Source organism: Accipiter gentilis, chromosome 3 (genome assembly GCF_929443795.1).
Source record: "Accipiter gentilis chromosome 3, bAccGen1.1, whole genome shotgun sequence".
NCBI lineage: Eukaryota > Metazoa > Chordata > Aves > Accipitriformes > Accipitridae > Astur > Astur gentilis.
Genome location: NC_064882.1, coordinates 44,344,808 through 44,366,219, shown reverse-complemented (window position 1 = coordinate 44,366,219; position 21,412 = coordinate 44,344,808). Strand labels below are relative to the sequence as shown.

The 21,412-nt window shown below is 37.2% G+C and overlaps 1 protein-coding gene across 5 annotated transcripts in view; it reads left to right on the top strand.

Moving 5' to 3' along the window:
- The window catches only part of CTNNA2 (catenin alpha 2), a 512,225-nt gene that overhangs the window by 478,129 nt on the left and 12,684 nt on the right, over window positions 1–21,412 (top strand). For 4 of the 5 annotated variants that reach the window (XM_049792668.1, XM_049792671.1, XM_049792669.1 and 1 more), the window contains one exon: window positions 1,634–1,768. In XM_049792668.1, coding sequence (XP_049648625.1) covers window positions 1,634–1,768 — 135 coding nt within the window. Of the gene's footprint in view, window positions 1–1,633; window positions 1,769–14,417; window positions 14,562–21,412 lie in introns of all 5 variants that reach the window. The other variant, XM_049792672.1, reaches the window with a different exon arrangement.

Genomic DNA, 21,412 nt, shown 5'->3' with positions numbered 1-21,412 from the left:
AAATATTTCTGTATTAAATTGTCACCGGTAGGGAGAAGAGGTCTCTTAGGGATTCATGCCTGAAAGATGTGGCAACTGTCTCAGAAAGACAGACATTATAGCATTGCCATAAGTATAAAGCAGATTAAACCTAACAGCCACAATGAACCTCCAGCTTTGTTTATTGTTAGTTTTAAAGGGAGAGAAAAAAAGCAAAGTGACTGCTTTCAGGGTTATAGACGGCAGTATACGCAGCTACTTCACCGCAAACATATTCCTTGCCAGCATTAGCTGTTGGGGCTAGAGCAGTCATCTCACGTCAGGCGTTGTGATGCTGTTGACTCATGTGTGTTTAATTCTATCAGGTTTTGTTGAAGTGCTCTGATAATATTTTACAAAAATTGAGCGTAAACTCTGTAAGATGCTAAAAAGGCATATTCGGAATCTTTGTTCCCCCAGCTATACGTTCAATGGACATTGTCAGTCAGACTTTGCTGGGTAGCCCCAAAGAGTATTTATTGGAGACGTGCTGTTAGCAATGGACCCTTTTAGCAATGTTTCATCAGAGTGAATTACTGAGGTCTGTTCTCTTGAGGCAAGACTTTGAATATTAACTACGAGAGTCTTGTTTATTATGCTGTTGATATGGTGGGGGATGATGCAGTTTCTATTAAGAGTCCCAAAGACTATGAATAAATTGTACTTGGACCTTTTCTAGTTATATTGATTATAAAACCTTCACTGAGTCTACCACGTTTGACCTAATGTAATTTGTGTCAAAACACGTTCGAGATGCACAGCATCCAAAATGGTACAGGACTGTAGATAGCCTTCCCTCTGGTACGAAGAGGTATCCCTCAGCCATGCAGAGCGACCAACTCACTTCACTGTGTTCTTGCGAAGGGCTGCAGTACTGATGTCATCCTCCGAGAGTCTCTGTAATATGTCATTTACGCTTTAGTAAATGATTTCCTTCCGGCACAGATTATGGTATTTACGCATGAACAATAGGCTTGCCAAATCTGTCAATACCAAACCAGAGTGGTCTCACCTCTGCCTCTCGAGTCCTTAGAGTGTCAGTAAGGGGCCTGGCTTCTGCCAATTCGGAAGCAGAGCTCCATCCTCCAAAGATCTACACAAATGCCGAGGAAGCTGGCAAGACAGTCAAGAGTTGGCGTTAGAGTGCACGTAATCAGTCAGAACTGGGTTGGTCCATGTTGTATCTTAGCCTGGACATCCAGCAGGCAACCTGGAGTTCCAGGGCAAACTTGGTCTTTTGGCTGCTCAATAGATTCTTTCATTCTATACAAACTGATATCATAAATGAACCTCCCCCCCCAAGCATAGCAATCGTATTATTTTCAATGTCTTTCATTAGTGGCTGACAGAAAGGTTTCTTCTTTTTACAAAAAGGTATACTGCATCTTCAGGTTCCAATTCATAAGTCTTGAGTTCAATGAAAGGTAGAGTTTGGATTTTCACATTTCATCAAGTATCTCACGTAAAAACGAAGCGAAATGGATCCATCTAATGCGCACACATTGCCACTCCTGATGACAACGAAAGGAAACTATAGGAGGTTTACAACTCCGATTACCTCTCTGTAATCATATAAACTCAGATACATCTAATCAAATATTTTCTTTGTCTGTAGTGCCCAGACTCAGCCTGCAAACAGGACCTGCTAGCCTACCTGCAGCGCATTGCCCTCTACTGTCACCAGCTCAATATCTGCAGCAAAGTGAAGGCAGAAGTTCAGAACCTGGGAGGAGAACTTATTGTATCAGGGGTAAGCTGGTATTTGTATTTAGCCATTTATGTTTCCCATGTAGCACTTGAAAGGGAGCATTTTTGATGGTTATAATGTACAAAACAAAAATACATTGATTCATAAGCAAGCTTTTTAAAATGTTATCACCATTATTCCAGACCTTACAATAACTTGTGTAGAGCAATTTGATTTTCCAATTACCCTTTGTTTATACTTACCTTGTAAAATCTTCATTCTTCCAAAAGAAAAGTAATTTCATAGCCTAGAAAGTCATTGCCAAGCTGTGAATATTATAATTATTTGGAGCTTTTGTATATTTGCTCATTATAAATCTTCTTTCCTTTGTTAGTACTGGTAATTTCCTTCCTCTGTGCAGAAGCCAGCTCTGTATGAAGTGCATATTGTTAAGATGGTGATGACTAATGGGATTTCATTCACTCAGGTTCCAATGCACTCTAGGTTTAGCAAAAACTCTGGAAGGCCGGCAAAATATCTTTAAGTTTTGATGCACGTGCTGCTTTCAAATACTATTGGCAAGCACAATGATTATATACAGTAATTCCCATACAGTTATTTTCAATGAGCACTACAAATTTTTTACACACAACCTTTTTTAGAAATAAAGACAGGAATGTGCGGTAGCAGTAATATTATAAACAATGAGTTTTCTACATTTTTAAACTATTTTTCTTTCCTTCTCCTGATGTTGGACTCTGTCCCTCTGGGAGATTACTAGAACCAAGCAGTAGCAATTGCTGCTCTTCATGGTTTTCTTGTTTTGTTTTTTTAACTAATCGCCCTAGTATTAGCCCCATGACACCTTTGTTATCTTCTAACTCAAATACAGACAATATGTACGTAAAGGTATATGTTTCACTCTCCTGAGTGTGTTTTCAAAATGACGATGATTTGTGAGACTCAAGATACTTGAAACAAAATTGTTTTCAAATGCGGTTTTGAAAAAGCACCCTGTCATTGTTTAAGCCCAATCAAGTACGGAGATTGTTAGGACAACTAACTTGTGCCCTTCATTCCATCCATAAGATTCCCCAGTGAAATCACTGGCCTTCCTCAAACATATCAGAAGTCAGAGCAAATGTTCTCAACTACATTACATTTGGATTTTTCGCAAAGCACTGTAGAAGGTCTTCAACATTTGCCAGCTCTCTTGGATCAAACATTCTGAAGTCATATATGCAATCCTAAAAGGAGCTGCTTAAATGTTCCTGTGTCTGTCCTGCAATTGGTCTTCACTTCTTGACATATGTACATATGTATTTTAATACCTTGATCTTCCCACAGCAATGAAAAGATCCTCTTCCATTTTCCTGATATTAATGATCTGTCCTTGTATCACTAACAGCTATGCTGCATAGTAAATGCTATGATCTTTTCTTACCCACTGCCATCTGGGTCCAGCTTTTCATATCCATCGAGTTGTCATATTCATCTATCTATAACAATTACCCAAATCAGTGCTTCTACCAGCTTGGCTTTTGTGGTTGTGTGTGTTTCTTTTCCAAGTCTCTTTATTCAGTGTATGTGGATGCTGAATAAGCCATTGTGAATCTCCAGCATCTATTCGTTACTGGAACATCACCATCCGTTGTGAAATTTCAGTGGCCGAACCGCTTGACTTCATCATTTCCAGTCTGGCATTGTTAGCATCTGCTGCTTACCAGGCTTCATCACCATTGTGTTTCTGTTTGCTTGGGTTTTTACAGTCAGCTGCAGACAAAGGCAAATCTGCCTTCAACCACGGAAATTATTTGGGTCTGTTCCAAAGACTCAGTAGTACTGACATACAGAAAATTTTAAGACTGCCCAGCTTGCTTCTTCTGCTGTTGCTCTGAACAGGAGGTGATAGAGAGAGTTGAACTCCTGTGCATCCCTTTTTGAGAGCATTATCTTGTTATCTGGTATGACACAGTTCGTACAGTGCTTTCCTGGTAGTGTTTTCCAAGCCGTTTATCTTTGAAGTGCTGGGTACTGTATGCTCCTTTGCTATCCAGAGATCTAGTATCCAAGTGCACATCTACATCTGCTTGTCTACTTGCTGCTTCTGCTTCCATCTTCTTCTTCATTTTCTCTTGGATAGCCAATTACAAATAAACAGTATTTTATTTACATTAAAATGAAATACCATTATTTGGCAACTTGCATACAGTACAATGTTAGAAGTCCGATAGAAATCCAGAATTCAAGCTTCCCAACCTATGACTACCGAAGTAAGTTTATATGATGCGCTATATTTAAGTGTTTTGATGTAAATATCAAGCACCAGGATGATTATTACCATATTGTAAATTACTATTCTGTTTACAAAGAACCACAATATAATTCAGATTTATCCGAAAGATGAGTTATGATTCAGAACTACTATGGGGAGTACAATCTCTGCTTGAATTTTTTAAGAATATTAATCAATATTTATATATGAAATGAATGTATGCATATGTATGTATGAACCTATGTGTGGGCATATATATATTAATGTAAAAAGGGAAGAGACATAAAGCCAATTAAAAGCTAAAAGACAGATGAAAGCCACCCCACAGTTCTTAGAGTTCTGTTAGAGAGAAATGCGTTGCAACAACTTCAAAAATACTGTGTACACAACATATAATGTGCTATATATCTTTTGGTGAAACATCTATTTCTTTTTTTTCCCCCAAGATTCAGTAGTTCAGTATGGTTTATCTCTGAAAATAAGCATAAAGCTGATCTTGTTTGTTTTTTTCCTCTATAGATTGATATGATACTAGCATAGCATATGAAGGGGTTCTTTTTGGCATCATTGGCTTTGCTGCAAATAGAAAAACAGATCAAAAAGTAAGAAAATGTCACATTCCTGAAGTGTAAATTATTTCAGTAAAGGACAGAACCCACTGTTGTTTTCCCCTTTCTTTTCCCCATTCCCTTTCCCTCAGCTCTTTCTCTCCTTTGATCTTTCCTATCAAATTCCCTGCATGCAGATAGCAAAATTATGTTCGCCAGCTAAGTAAGATCTGGCAATGGAGAGTTAGCATACATCAGCCTAACCTCATTAATATCAATGGAGCAAGGCCAGGTTAGACTATCTGTTGGCTTGGCCCTTTATGTTGCAAGGTGAGACTCTTAATTCCTGATTCCAATTGAGTTTTGAAAAGTGAAATAAGGAAAAACTGTGTGATACCTGTTCTTCAATGAGGACCCTTGTAAACCTGAAGAAGATTATAGGCAAGAAAGTAAAGAAGAGGGGTGTGGAGGAAGTTAGATAAAAGCAAAAAGGAATTAATACTAAAAAAATGCAAAATATTTAAAAAATATTACTAATCTGTGTAGATGATATCCTTGTTCCAAATAAAAGTCTCTTTGACCTTGGTCCATAAACAGATATATGTTTCTGTAATTTTAAATTTGAATATTCAATTTCTAATTCCCCTCTGAGAACAGACAACCTCCTTTGATAAAATCACAAACTAAAAGCACTTAAAAAAATTTTCTTTGTCTCTTGCCTCAGTTTATTTAACGTAATATATATTTGCTTCATAATCATTTGCATTGGAACGAATCCTCTGAGGTGCTGCGCATATGCTACTCTCAGTGAAGTAAATACCATTTACGCATACTTAGCTCTTGCTGATAGATAGCCTTTTTGTGTTAGCTACTTTTGTTGAATAGAATTGGTTTTAACCATGATGTTTGTTATTTGGATAGAAAATCAGACTTCTTCTAACTCGAGGGCTGCTTTATTTTTTTAGTATTCCTGTCTGACTCTTGTTAGCTAGACCATTACAATAAAACAGATCTATATATTCATTTCTTACTCTAGAATAAATATCCACTTGTTCTGTTTACTGCTGCTCTGAAGCTGATCAGCTCATTTACCTACTATCCATTTAGGCTATGAGCTTGTATTTTCTAAAATTCTAGTTTATGTTAGTAGCTTTGCTACAGTCTTTCCTGCAGGATTAGATTAAACAGAATCTAAGAAAATCCCTTATCCAAGACAGCCTCCTATTGTGTTCAGGTTTAGTTTAGAACTCTACAGATATAATCAGTGGATTATCAGAAAATATGCCCAAAGAGTCTTAAACTTCTGAGCCAGATAGATATGCAGTGTCATACAGAGTAACAGCCATGTACTGTTGAACACTGTCCAAAAATATTGAATCAATAGCCAAAGCACACTCCAAACATATACTTTCGCTGAGATCCAGTTTCCAATTATTTCCAAAGGACCATTTATCTTAGCTTAATTGGCTCAGCTACAATGCTGAGAAGGATTCTTATAACGTGTAGAAGATATGAGACAGTTTAGTTAAGATTGTGACTGTATCTAGGTGGGTTTGCTTGGTGAATTTACGTGAGGACTTTGGGGGGAAAAAGGGAGGTAAAAGGGTGGAGCCCCCCCATTAACTTTGGGTGGGACATTATGAAAATTCCCATAAGACCTGGATCCCATAAGAGGTTGGAAACATAAAAATATTAACAGATATGAGGTATACTGCAAAATAATTCTACGTTTATTCTTGATCAGTAATAAGAATAAGGTAACTGGAAATAGCTAGTCCTCATCAAAAAAGAATAAGACTCATTATTTATCACAGAATAACAGTGTGCATCCAGCAGTTATTTCAGGTGAGCTGGCAAACACTTTCCCTATCAATTCTGCCTGTGGATCTTACATCTAGTAAAACAAAATGGTTTAAAGGTCCTACTTTTCTTTCATTTAAGGACAAATCACCCTAAGCTACCTTGTGCTGTAGAAGCAAGTTGGTATGCGGACGGGCAGTGAAGTATCAAGTTGCTACTTATGAATTCTGTAGACTCAAAGAAAAATCAGGTAATTTGAAGTTCACCTGCTATTAAAAGCAAGTAAGGCCGTCTTTCATTGAATTTGGTTTAAGAGCCTGTGCATAAGCAGTTACTTAAGAGCCACTGATGTGGCATTTCATTTCCCCACATCAGAAAGCCTTTCTGGTTTTTTTCCTTTGTTTCCAAGCAGGCAATTAGAGTGAACCTTTGCATTTAATATGATGAAGAGTATGGAGAAAATGTTGTTTTGGAGTTTGGCAAATAAAGTAATTTAATTCCTCCTGAATCAAGCAAGAATTTAGCATTATGTAGAAGAAAGTTTGCTGAAGGGACAGTTGGCAAACTGACAAAACCGTCAGGTTCCTTTTCTTCAAGATTCTCAGGAGTGCAAAAAGGTTACTCCTGTTACCTAGCTAGCAATAAAATCAGTTGTACTATTAATTTAGAACAGAAATGGAAGAACGCTACGTGAAGTATAGTCACAGAAACAGTCTAACAAACCAGGGTTTGTAGGTATTTCTGGGCTGGGCTGCTTGGACTGGCAAACTGTCAGTGTTTTCAGTAGAAAACACCTGAGCTAAGACCTAGCTGTATTTAATGATTAATAGATATCACTGATAGAAATTTTGTGTTTTGTCTGCTAGTGATTCAATTTACTTGACTTCAAATGTGACAGTAGTTATTTTCAAATAATTGCGGTGTTCATGTTTGTTGGACAATGAGTGCTCAAAGAGTTACTCAGCACAAAGAAGAGATATGGTCCTATGTCTAAGCTGGCATCATTGCAAGACTAGGGTTTGGGTTATGGTAGTACATGACAAGTGGATATAACACAAGTGAATATGCTCATAATTGGTACAAGGAAGTGAAAGATTGAGCAGGGACCCTGTAGATAATTACTAAATCGCTTAAGAATATAATTTGACTTTTGTGATTTTCTTTTTTTAATTTAGGCTTCTTTTTTTTTTTTTTTTTGCAAGTTACTTTTCATGTTTACCCACTGTTTCACCCACCACAAGATTGTAGTAAGAATTTAGAATGGCCAAAAAGGGAGTTTGCAAATATGAACAGTGTATCATATGTACCAATGCTGTGAAAATAATTTAAGATGGGACTCATGGAAAGATATTGGTTTAGGATGGGGTTGGTGGAGAGGAGTTCTGTTTTGATACTTGGAAGGAAAGCAGCGGGTGAAGGAGAGGACTTTGGAAATAATGAGTAAGCAAGCCAAAGAACTTGAAATATAAGGTACAAAAGAGTCAGGGCAAGAAGAAGCCAAACCAAAAGCAAGGTAGGAATATGAAATCAAGGAATTGCAATGGTGGGAAAGGACTGAGATAAAGTCAGGACCATAAAGTTGGTTGGACTCCACAATAATCTCTATTCTCCTAGTAGATCAAGCAAGGAGAGAAAATAAAAAAATTAGGGTCTTTATTTCAGCTCTGAATTTACCTCTATAAAAAGACCACTTCCAGGACAGGAAGGCTGGGGCTAGGTGGGGAAAGTGAGAGACCTTGATTTACACTGTACATTCAACTAGCTCATGTCATCTACTTTGGAAGAAATGACAAAAATTAAAAATACAGGGCAATGTTTCCGCTGTGCCTTTTGGGATGGAGATATATTTAAGTAACCTCTGCATATGTGTTTGAAGGTATGCAGACATATGGATATATGAGAGGGTGAAATAAAGCCATAGTAAGTGTACTCTGTTCCAAAATATATGGCTATAAGAAGCATGGGATACTTATAAATATACAGGTTTTGATAAGCCTTTATCTGGAACAAATTGTTTGAGCTTTTCTATTTGTAACTAATACAGGAGTCTCCAACTCCTGCTGGCATGGGCTGTATCCCTCAATACACTGTCCAAGAAGGGCAGTACCTGATGATGTGGTAGCATGAAAAAATTTATCATCCTGACGCTGAGTCAATTTACTACTCCTAAAGGATAACGGCATCAGTGAGTTATGCAGGTTAATCAAAATGAGTGCTGATAAAATCCCTCATGGTCGTATATTCATTATATATGATGTTTTTTATGGAAACACTGTCTTAGGGCTTTCTGAAAGATAAAGTGGTGAAGAATTCCTAATTATCCTATGAAACAACTCAAAGACGAATAGAAAAAAAAAATGGATTTCTAAAGCCATTTACAATACCTTTTCCAAATATGCAACAATAATAAAGATCTAGTTCATTAGATGAAGCTTACCTATCGCTTCCCAGTAAAGGTAGTGTGGACCAGGAGCCCAGACAGTTTATGCAATTGGCAGCCTTGGAGGGATTCAAGCCCCAGGTAGACAGTGCAGCAGCTGAGCGAATCTAATGTTGGTAATCAGCTCATTTCAAGTCGAAAGTTGTGCAAGAGACCTCCAGAGATCTCTTTCAAGTGACATCTGTACAGTGGTTTGATTCAGCTAAGTGAAAGATCCCATAGGAACTTATTTCTACGTCTGTGAGTTCACATGGTTTTCCCTTTATAACTGTTGCTGGACTGGACAACAATATATATCCAGATGAGGTTTGGACATCTGGGGGGTCATAAGTATGATCCGCATAAAGAATAGTGCAGAAGACTTTGAAAGGTTGTTTTATTTTTATTAGTGTTAAGGTTATTTCCATATTTCCATCAGTGAAGGTAGATTGGTGGTGGGAGGAGATGACGTTATGTAAGGAAAGGTAGATGAATGAAGCTTAAGGCATAACTGAAAAATTCAACAAGAAAATATTTTTTGTGAAATAATCTCAGTTCTTTTGAAGGTGCAATGTTTTGACATAAGGCTATTTTCAGGACTAAGAAAATATGTCATTGTATATAAATGCACATGTAAACACGCATACACATAAATATGAAACAATATATCCTGCATAAATGGAAAGATGTTATCTAGAATTTCATTTGCAAAGCAAAATCACACTGCATTTGTCTTCATTAGAAAATATTCATGGAAACAAGAAGCACGCACACCATCTATATGTCTACAGTTAGTAGCTTAAAATTTAGACATGTCAGACTTTTATCCTTATTAAGAAGCATTTTGGCTACAGGGAACATGCTCATGTGCTTTAACAGGTAACAAATATTCATGAATTTCTGAAGATTACATTTATTGAAATTTCTCATTAGAAGAGTTTTCTGCAAAGAAAAGCATTTCTGATACCAAATACTCTTAAGCCGTTTAATTCCATGAGAGCAAAGCAAAGTGTTATGGATTCAAGATTGAGGCTTGAAACAAATATGATCACAGAAAAAGATTAGAGAATTGAAGGAAATACGAATGTATATGCTTCATTACATACTGCATTTGTTTTAAAAATAGTAACCACTCTAAAATCCAAAGCTCGCCTGCTACAGCAGTTATGGCTTCAGTCCAGCTTGTGTTCCTATTCCAGGCCATGCTGAATGAGATGGGAAGAAAATGGGAATATTGAGGCTTTCTGATACACAAACTGCACCAGCCCTGCAATAATTAGCAAGGTCTAGAGACCATTCTAACATACCCTAAGGTATGGTCCTAAAGGACTATTCATATAAAAATTGCTATAAAGAAAAGAGGATTTCAGTGCTATCTCATGCTCACTTCTTTTCCTGTCTTACTGCCTTTAAAGGAGATGGTTTGGGACCAAGCTTCACCATTTTGTATTAAATAAGAATTCCTTTCCCCTAGGGCACTCTCAGCTGGCCTCCTTAATGCACAGCATAGATCAGCTAATAGGTAGAGCCTGAGGCTTTAAATAAAAATTAGGTTTGTTTCTTGCACATGGAATTATGGAGGACTGAATTTACATAATGACAGATTTAGCACACAATAGGAGATTTTGGGCTGTGTTTCTTATACAGAAGTACATCTTCTATCTCTTGCAATTATTGAACTTCCCGATTTGGATAGTGGTGAGACTTAATCTCGCTTCTAAAAGTACTATCAGATGATGCCTTTGCAGATATTAAAAGAATATCAACTTCAGTTCAGAGTCATCAGTTTCTTTGAGTTTAATTATAGTTCTTGACAACCTGAGTTGCAGATGAGTAATACACACATAAAAACACTCACAGGCAAGACGACATACCCTCAAGGGAAAACATCAACAGGTTTTCCCAGCCTGAGCGGAATCAATTGCAAATACTGAACAAAACAGCTTACAACAAAGTATTTAATAAAACTCACAGTAGGAATCTATCTCCATTAAATGTAGGAGGTCATAATAGCCTTTAGGTAGAGATCAAACTGAGTGAGGAAGGTTAAAAGTTGCCTTGTATCTTTAACTTCTGAAATATTTTCTTCCACACATGGAACATATCATTTTTACTATTATTATTTATGAACCTCATAGGAGCAAAGGAAAAACATGTCTGTTCTTACATCACATCATTAATCTTACATAACTGATAAGCAGCTACATCAACAAAAAGGGTTTGTTTTGTATAATGTGTTCAAGACATAGACAGGGAGTCCAAGTAAAAAACTATCCAGTATCAGAAAAATCAATCCTAACCTCTTACTGTGAGACATTCTCAAATGCCTTCTGTTAACATCAGTTCTTTCTAATTCTGACTAATGTATCATCGAAATACCTTGTAAACTAGCTTACCGGGTAGGTAATAATATCGCTAGAAAATGAGACGAAACATACCAGTGATGTGTCCTAAATCTCATCAAAGACCAGATTAGAACTCTATAAAACTGGATTAGAGCATCAACATGTAATCCAAAAGACTGCAGAAACATTTTCATCCTTTTTTTATAGCTGCAACTAGATTCAACATTCCCACTGTCAGAAAATTAGAGAAGCTTTATTCAGTCTCAGATGGGATGTTACATATTTCATCATTCCTTAGCTATGACAGATAATGAACAAAAAGATTTTCCCATTCATCCATCAAGCTGATCCACTGCAGCAACAGGACATCTTTGGGTCAGAGGCATGTCTGTGTTCGGGTCTTGGACTTTTATGATATGTGTCAGCTTGGCATTTTTACATGGCCTTTTCAAGCTGTTGTTTCAATTTCTTAAAATATATCTATTTTCACCTTCTGTAGGTATACCAGTCGTACATATAATGCTTCTGCATGGTTGGTACTCCTCAGCTTTTCACAGTCTTGCTATACTCAAGCTTTATAGACAGCAGCCACTGGTACCTTAGAGGTGCCTGCCCATTCCCCATCATCTGTCCATCTTTTTAAGCAAGATAGAAAGCAGTTTAGTGTTTTTCTCCAACAGATCTTTGATGTCAAACTGACCGTGGACCCTTTTTTAACTTGATTTATATTGCCTGGGTGCAAGTGATTAAATCAATGACTTGATCTGCGTTCACATAGTTTTCTTATGCTGTGAGGCTTAACTTACATCCCTTCAAAAATATTTTAGAGAATTAAAGTCTTCATTTACTCTCTCTTTGCGTTCCCATGCATTCATTTTATTAATCTTAGTTGTATTCCTTGGAACACTTGGAAGATTTCCCTCCTTTCTTGAATGCATGTACATTTTAAAAATGTTTAAAGTTAAGTATATTCTTTCTCTGCTTTTGTTCACTGTTTGGGCAGGTAATGTGTTCTAGTGTATTTTCACAAATCAATCTTACCTTTTTTGCTCTTACCTTTATTTTCTCTTTACCAACTACAGATATCATACTAAGCAGGTCAAAACAAGATTTCAGATTTGAGCAGTGCTAGCCCAAAATACCATCTGGGGTATTATCTGCTACCTAATCTACTGAACTGTTTATATCACATTATCGTGATGTAATCTACAATATTTCTCCATATTTCGCATCTTGTGTTGTTACTGGAAAATATTCTTGGCCATACTCAGTCTTCTGGAATTTAACTGTGCTACTTCCATAGGTTTCTATTTCAATAAAAGACAATTTATGTCTTTTTAGGAGATTTTAGAACTGCTACTACAAGTGTAATATTTCCCATATTTAAGGATATATCCTCTGAACATCCTTCTCTTTATCAGAATGAGCCAGCTTGCTTAGGCTTCATAAGGTCTGGTAGTCACAGAAGTTCAAAATATGTTCCTACTTTATTTGGCAAAAACAACTGTGGTGCAATAGTCAAGTCATAGGATACCTAAGTTATTAATTAACTGAATTCTACCTAGTACGTTTTACCATAAAACCCTTTAAAAGTTCAATTTTTCTTTTCTCTTTGGCAGACCAGTAGACGTACATATTAATAAGGAGTAGATGCAGTGCAAGGTACCAGAGGTGTTTTTCCTCCTCTCTATCTTCGTACACGCAAACAGCTTGAAATCAAGATGATGTAATGAGAAATCAGACAGGCATATGTTTAATTCAATTACGAACTGAAATTCACAGCACTATCATCCCTTTGCGTTACTCAGAGGCAGCCTAGTTTTGCATTGTGTTCCTGTTATCGTCTCTAACGGTCACAATAGCTCTTCACTTAGTCAACTGGACTAGCTGATTTGGTGAGTTTTTAAATCCCCAAATATGCTGGTTTAAAGTAGCATCTGCAGGTACTGCAGGGTTAGATTATGATAAAAGTTTTGAACGTTAAGAAGAAAAAATACTTGACTTCTGTTGTTAGGTGAAGTGACTGGTACTAGACATTAGTCACGAACTTTCTTTTTTTCAATAGAAGGAAAGGAAAGAAAAACAAAGAGCACACAAACAGAGCAGGGAATACACATTAATCATTACTAAGACTGAAAAAACAATCATGATTAGATTACAATATACATGATCCTTGTAGCAACAAAAAGCCTAAGGGAAAACATCAAGATTAACTCGGTGTGCTTATAATACATACTCTTAAAAGAGATTTAAGGAGCATTCATTTTTCACCTTCCAAAAGGCAGGTTCTTATGCTAGCACTCTTTACTGGCACTGAATAGTCCCCCATTCTCTGAGCAGTTTTATTTAATGGAGTTAAGTTTAGCAGCATATACTATTTTTTTCAATTTTAGTATACATCTGGGTTGTTAAGAAAATCCCAGTGGATAATATAAGCAATTATGTTTACTCTTAAACCCGCTTTTTCAGAATTTGGATGATAAAAATTCCATTTACAATAAATTAGAATGAATATCCCATTTTAAGCCCTCCAGTTTCAGTTCTTGGGAACTTTTTTGAAAAAATGTGCTTCAGCCTGTAAGATTGTCGTTGTCTAAAAATATACGGTCTCTAAAAGCATCACCTCTTTGCAATTTTGTTGATATTTTCTGGAACTTTCAAGTGTGCTCTGTAAATAAATGTATGCCCAGAATTTTTATACTTCCCTCACTTGTTCTTTCAGCACAGTTTGTCAGCTCTCATTTCCAATGTGAGAAAAACATAATTCTTTCCCGACCTCCTTCATATAGTGGTGTAGGTGGCCTACCCTCTGCCTTACTCTATCCAAGGGTCAGCACAGAGGGCTGGGCTGTGTCATCTTTATTCAGCACTGGGGGACACAAGTGGAATTCCAGTTGTACTCTCTGGAATTTCCGCTGCTCGCACCGGTGTTTATGGTTTTGTGCAGTTCCGCCGTTCAAAACCATACACAAAATACCGCTTCTTGGCAGTCTGTTAACCAAATTCATGCCTGAGCTGATGTCAATCAGTTTTTAACGGGGACAGAGCTTTCTATCCTCTCTGGTTTTCATCAAAAGGTGCCCAAATTGAACCCCTTTCCCAGTCGGCAAACCCTGTAGGGCTTGCGTGCTTAACCTGTGCTATGGGAGCAAGTGAGAGGAATCACCAGACAGCGGGGTTACTCATCGTGGAGGAGTCCCTGTCTCCTTGACCAAGCATAGCTCCTTCAGCACACGTTTTCCTCTCTCCTCACCTCTACACTACGGCACAATATTTCTCTTGCTCTCTCTCTCACTATCTCTTTTCTGTATCTCTCGGAAATCAGACTGGAGTTCAGAGCACTTTCACTACCTTTTATGAGGTAGAGTGTGATGTCATAGATGGGGGCAGGGCTAGTCAACTTTCTACCCACCCACCCACCTGTGCTGAGGGAGCTACGCTTGAGACCGGAAGCAGTGACTCCTCGACGGTGAGTAACTTCCTGTCTCATCTATATCTTTAACTCTCTCTGTACATCTGGGGGTGGAGGGAAAAGACCTGAGAATGGGGGAAATTTTATATTTTTTTAGCCTTTTTTTTTAATTTTTTTTTTTTTTTTTTAAATTAACCACAGGGCTTACAGAAATGTATTGCATGTGTTGGCTCAGTCACCTGCGAAAAATCATTTCTTTTCTGTTCTGAAGTCCTAGAGTTAATGTCATCTGTAAAGCAATGATCACGTTTCTTTGCAGAGGTGGTCCATTTACTGGTGGTTAAACTGATCCTTCAATGTTTATCTTGCATTGTGAAAAGGCGAACTCTGGTCCCCTTGAACTCAATTGCTAAACTTCCATTAATTTAATAACAGTAGTGCTGAGCCATCATTTTTCTAAACTATTTTGTGATTAAAGATAGATGGTGTTATTTATATAATTATCATTGTTAACTGTGGATAATGCCTGTTTATACAGGACAGGATTTTTGTCTTCTGTATCTCTCTTACTGTTTTTATTTGCTTTATCCAGAATGTTTATGAAGCTATGTATTGACAATGGGCCAATTATAAGACCTATTTTATAGATTAAATAGAATTCAAAAGCAAATTATGGAAAATGTAAAATTAAGCAGGAAATCAAAGCCCAGGAAATGTAACCGAGATTTAACCTTTGAAATTATAAATCACAGCATTTGATTATTTTCTGTGATAAGAACTTGAGACAGCAGGGATATTGCTAACTGAATGTCTTGGTGTTTTTCTTATGTCGCTACCTAAACATTACTATTTTACTTTAAAGCACTGTCTTGTTACCTATTTCCCTTGGCCCCAAGTATTACTGCTTCACTGTTTTAATATCCCTCAGCATTTTAAAAAAGACAAGACGGACTACGAAGATCTTCCTTTCTTGTTCTGCCTCTTGGGTATCTATTAAAGCTGTTAAGATGTCAGAGCTCTCATGCTAAAGGGCAGAAGAAGGATCATATGAAGATTTTGGCCGCTAGGGATACCACAAATCTTGCTGTTCTTGTTCATTTAAAGCTCTTTACTGGCTCCGTGTGGGGTCTTGTCATATCTCCGTGAAAGGCACTAAAAGGCAGCAATGCATACTCTATAAATCAAAGACAAAGAGAATGCAATCACAGCCTTTTCAGCAGAGGTGGTCCGTAGTCTGATTGATGAAGTACTTCTATTTTCAGGTGACTAGGTGGCTGTGAGGAATTGGGTATAGGATGCAGGCCATTCCATCTTCTGGTCAGTGGCATATATTGGGGATTGGTCAGTAGTGATGGATAGATAGTCCTTCCCGATGACTCAGTGATGCTCTTTGTGTCAACGCGTAGGAGATCGGAACGAAATTCTGGGACGATGAAAGTCTTGTTTATAAAGCTACCAAAACTTTCACTAATGACTGTTTCCCTTCCTGTCAGAGAGGAAAATAAGGACAAAGAATGTAAAAATCGGCTCCCTGACAGGTGGTAGCTTTTCTAGCTTTGAATAATGTGTGCAAGGAGTTTTATTACTACTGTTTATTCCTTTAGTGAACTAAACATTGAAGTCGCCAGATCTTCCTTTGCAAAGCCAAGAACTTGTCTAGCAAATTTAGCTTCCCTAGCAAACTTTGATCTTTCAGTAGGAAAGGAAAAGCAGGTTAGTCAATCTCTAATGTTTCATTGGGAAAACTTTATAGGAATTGCTGCTGTTAAAGGCAATTTGAGGTTTGTGCTTTTCAGAGGCAAATGCTTTGAGGTAAAATTTAATTTAGATCCTAAGCACATCCTTCGCCGATGAGTTTACAAAATTGCCTTTGCACGTAATTATTCTTGCATAATGCAGGAGACTTTAATTTTTGCACAGAAGTGGTAAAACATAAGGACCAACTGTACAGTGCCCATAATCTCACTTCAATGATACGAAAGATTTTTGGTGGCATAGAGGGGGAAACTCTTTTTAAAAGTGAAATAAGGATTGGGAACAGGAAATCAGAATTGGTATCATTCGGTAATTATGGTGAATTAGAGATAGCGATCAGCACTGAGGGGCTGTTGTGGAACAGAGATGTCAGTGGATTCCTTTAAATCCAGAGAAAAGTTCTCTCTAAATTTATCTTGTAAGATGAGTAAATTAGCAGTTGGCTGACTTATGTACAGGGGGGGAGTTTGTAGAGGCAATGATATTCAAAATGACATAAACTGTTGTGATAATTAACCTGGAATCTGCCTGTGCCAAGTCTAATAACAAATAACAAATAATAAGTTTTTATCCATGCAACCTCAGGATGTGAGTTTGCCTCAGTAACCTAACACTGGGAAAATAAATAGCCTAATTTTACAATTACTGAGCTAATTCCCCTGTTATATTATTTTACTGGAAGCTATGATTAAAAAAAAAATTAAAATGTCTAAAGTGCACAGATTCCTTTATTTTACAGCTTTGGCTTAAATGTGTATTCAGTCAATTGCGATGTTTGTTTTAACTGTATATTATTTACATGTACATAAATCAAAGTAAAATGTAATAACGCCTAGATTCCAGCTGATTTTATTTAGTGAGTAGCATGAAAACTTTTAAAGCAAATATCTGAGCAACTTCTTCCAATAAATGCTAATTTAAATGAGTTAAATCCTCATAAGTGTTTTGCAAACTGAAAGTTACTTTACGATAAGGCATTCTTAAAAACTGCGTTGTTTTACGTTTGCAAGCACATTGTGTATTACTGACTCAAAATAAAACCAGTAACTAGTATATTTATACCTATATATTTAAGGAGGCCAGCATTTAAATTACAGATCTGTTCCTCAGTCATACTGGCAAGGGGTGAGCAATACTTTAATGATGCAAGTTCATATATAGGGATCAAACATTTTTTCAGTGTGATTAAGATGGCTGTGTTAAATTCCCGAATTTTCAGTATTTACCAGGCTGATTTCTCTTACAAGTTGAATTAAAACTTTGTGGGTTGATTCTTACCTTCTTTTTCTATATGAGAAGTGAGGGAGAGCTGTGAAATGCACCATCTGTTCACAAACCGTGTCAGCTGGCAGATAGATGCTTATCACCCTGCCCTCTCTTACTGCAGTTTTAGGCTGGTATAACACGATTGACTCAAAATGAATTACTTTTGATTTAATCTTGTTTAAGCAAAAGAAGTCACAATGATAGTGCAGAGCATTCTAGAGGACTTTTCGTGTTGATTTAAATAGCAACCCTTTTAAACTTTGGCCTCAGCTCCTTTGAATTGTCAACAAAAATACTCAATAGCACTTGGACTGAGTATAGTGGTTGGAGGAAACTAGGACTGCCTTAACACCCCGGAATTTCTTTTTCTGGGACAGTTGCATCTCAAAGACACTAAACGTGATTCTGTTCAATCATAATCCTTTGGATTTTTATCAGTCCCATCTGAGTATCTCAAAGCAAACACGATGGTGTACCCTTGTAAAACTGAAACCAGAAGCAAATATTGTCATTATTTCCCTTCTGCAAATGAGAATACTGAGCCACACTCAAGGCAGAAAATATCTGTAGAATCATGATGAGTTTCAAACACTAAGTCCTCCTTCAAGACTCAGATAGTTCTCAAGACCAGCATTTCTCTGTCTCCCATTCTATATTCCGCTTTCCACTCTAGATGGCCAAATAAAAATTAAAAAAACAGGACAAAGAGTTCACTGTAGTTAAGAAGTACGGTTTGAAAAAGGTAGAGTTGGATGGAAATCTTGCAGTAACAAGGGGAGGCTACCCCAGTCAAGCTGTGCAAAAGATGAGAGTAGGTCTATGGTGTGATGAAAACTCAGTATTTTATTATTCACTAAGATTTTACTTGAATTATGAAGAGGTTTTGACTATTATCTCCATTGCCATGTGGAAAGCGATTCATCTAGCCAAGTGTAAACATCTGCATCTGAGATGTTCACTCCAGGCTTCCTTTATAATTAGTGGAGATCAGTAGCCGTTGCTAGAGAGCCGATATTCTTGTTTCACGTAGACACTGGCAACTGGTTAGATTAGTAACAACCTAAAAACATTGCAGAGGCATGGGCAGGTGAATTACAGCACGTATTCAGACAAGCACAGAGTCAGGGGGGTTAGCTTTGGGGCTCTTTTGAGGGAATATATTCATATGTGAGTGATGTAAACTTTCTGTGAACTTAGCTGCTGTCATTTTTTTTTGGACAGAAATATTTAAGTTGTTTTGTAAGGAGCTTTTATCTATATAAAGTAGCTCTCTCGGGGCCCCAATCTTATTAGTTTCTGTAGGTTGGAGAGATTGATATGGTTTGTAGTTTGTGGTTTTCCCCCATTTGACACTTCTGAGGATCAAAAGAGAAGAATTAAGGAAAACAATCTCAGAAATATTCATTAAGTTTATTTGAATTCTTGGACTACTCTGTCAAGTCCAAGGACAATTTTTTTGCAGATGTTGAGCATCTCTGCCCAGATTCACTCTACTGTCTTTAGGATTCTAATGCAATTTAGGATCTCTAAATATGATTTAAAAGGTGAGGTACCCTGGCCCATCTCCATAGAAAATGAACCTGTGAAAGTTCTCAAGTGCTCCATGGTTTTTGGCTTCTCCACCAAGCACAGAAGGAGCCTGGAATGCCTTGGTCCAGCACCTGGAATTAGGTAGTATGAGTGCAGGATAAGTTTTCTTTTATATAAATGGAAACTCTGAAAACCTCACCTAGGTCACTGAACACATTGTCTCAATGGCTATTATGAGCAGCCCTATTTTTCTTCCCTGCATTCATAGAGAAATCGTTCAATTACAGACATCTGAAAAAATGCTTCTGAGGTTCTAGTGCCACCAGCTATGAACAGTTCTAATATCAAAAGACATTCAGTCACAATTTTTCTGATGCCAAGTAAGTGCAGACAAGTCTACAGATAATGATGACTAATGTACAATATTTAAGTAAGAGCTTTATAAGAAAAGAGCCAGTGCAAATGCTTTTTCATTTCACCATTATTCTAAATAACAGCTGAGTTTATACCTTCATCTCCTTTACATAAATTCTGGATTAGAGGGAAGATTTGGAGGTGTGGTTGAATTAATTTAGTTTTGTGTAGGGAAGATTGTCCTGACTGAAACGCACAGAAAGCATTTGGGTTATGTGACTCATTGAGGCTATAAGTACTTCTGCATTTGTTGTTCAAGGAAGATGCAATCTAAAGTACTGAATCGCAAAACAAAACAGAGATCAAGTAAATTAGGATTTCCTCACACTAATATTTTCTGAAGAGAGTAGTACGGGGCTCAACTAACTTGAGTGAGCTATTAAACATTTGTCAATGATTGGTGATATTTTTTTCCTCCCTTCTACAGTTACTCAGTTTTTCTTTTTGGATAAGACACTTGGTCTTATAATAGTGAAAAATGAGATCACTAACATCATCTACGCTACTCTTTTAGATACATTTGCACGTACACAGAAGGGAAGGTTAACGGGAGATATTGTTGTCTACAGCCACCTAACAGGAGGATCTAGAAGAGCCAGATCCAGACTTGTCAGAGGTGCACAGTGACAGGAAAGGGGCAACGAGCACAAGTTTTAACATGGGAAATTCCAGTAAGATATAAGGAAAAAAGTTTTACCTTGAGGGTAATGAGACTCAAGTGCAGGGTGGAGGTGTCTAGTCCAGAGATGTGGGAGACTATCCATCCTTGGACATACTCTGAGTTTGAGCAAAATCCTGAACAACCTCATGTAATTCAGTTTGTTTTGAACAGGGCATTGGAGTAGATGACCTCGAAAGGTTCTTTTCGTCCTAAAGTATTCTATGATTATATAAATATTTGCATAATAAAATGTGAGTAATAAAAACGAGCCTTTACAATTCAGAGCAAGATTTTACTCATTCCCATTTATTCTTAATTTGCTGTCGTCTTCGCTTGTTCTTTCCTTGTGAACTGTGACAGCCATTACAATTGTTTCTGTTTTGTTCTGGTGTCATTTGTTTGCAGTCTCCAGTAATTCTTACCTGTTTTGCTGGTTTTTAATAACACTTAGCGTTAGCTAAAGTTAAAAATGTAATGAACAAATGCATTCACAAATTGTATATTCAGTAATTGACCAGGGAGAAAGCCTTCTAGTAACGAACACTTACTGAATGTTACTTAACCATTGATTGAGTTGGTCAAACAAATAGAACCGTTAACCGTGAATAACGTATTTGGAAAAAAATGTTAGAATTTTCTTTACAAATTATTTGCTATATGTTATCAAGCTAGCTCTGTCAGTGCTGGGACTTTTCTGAAAAGCTGAAATGGGGCTCGCTCTCGAAGACTACTGTGGAGATTCAATTTTGTTTCTTTATTTCATTGCATACTGTTGTAAAGTCCTGGAAATTGCTCAGGGAATCAAACAGAGAAAGGAATGTTTTCGCTGATTGAGCTGAGCAACACTGCAAGGACCCTCAACTCCAAGGAAGTAAAAGCCTTTTAGCACCTCAGAAGTGATCAATATCTTGAATGATCAAGCCCTTTATCTGCTTCTAGGAGACATAAGATATACATGAATGACAGCAGGCAAACATTAGGAAGCAAGGAGCAATTGTTCTGGTACTATCTTCCATTCTACAAGAGGATTTTCTTTTATTCATTTTGACTCTGTTTGATGCATTGTTTCCAAGCCCTTTCCTGAGAAAAGCCAGCTATGCCTGTAGAGCAGCTATCTTCAAAGTGTCCTTGTGCTGACCTGGGCAAGGGTAACTTTAGAGATAGGAAGCTAGCTGAAGGAGCAAATTTGCCTCAAAACGTGACAGATCCTCACAGTTGAAGACATGGAGATAACTCACAAACGGATACCATTCTAACACCTAGAAATTAAAAAACAAGTTGG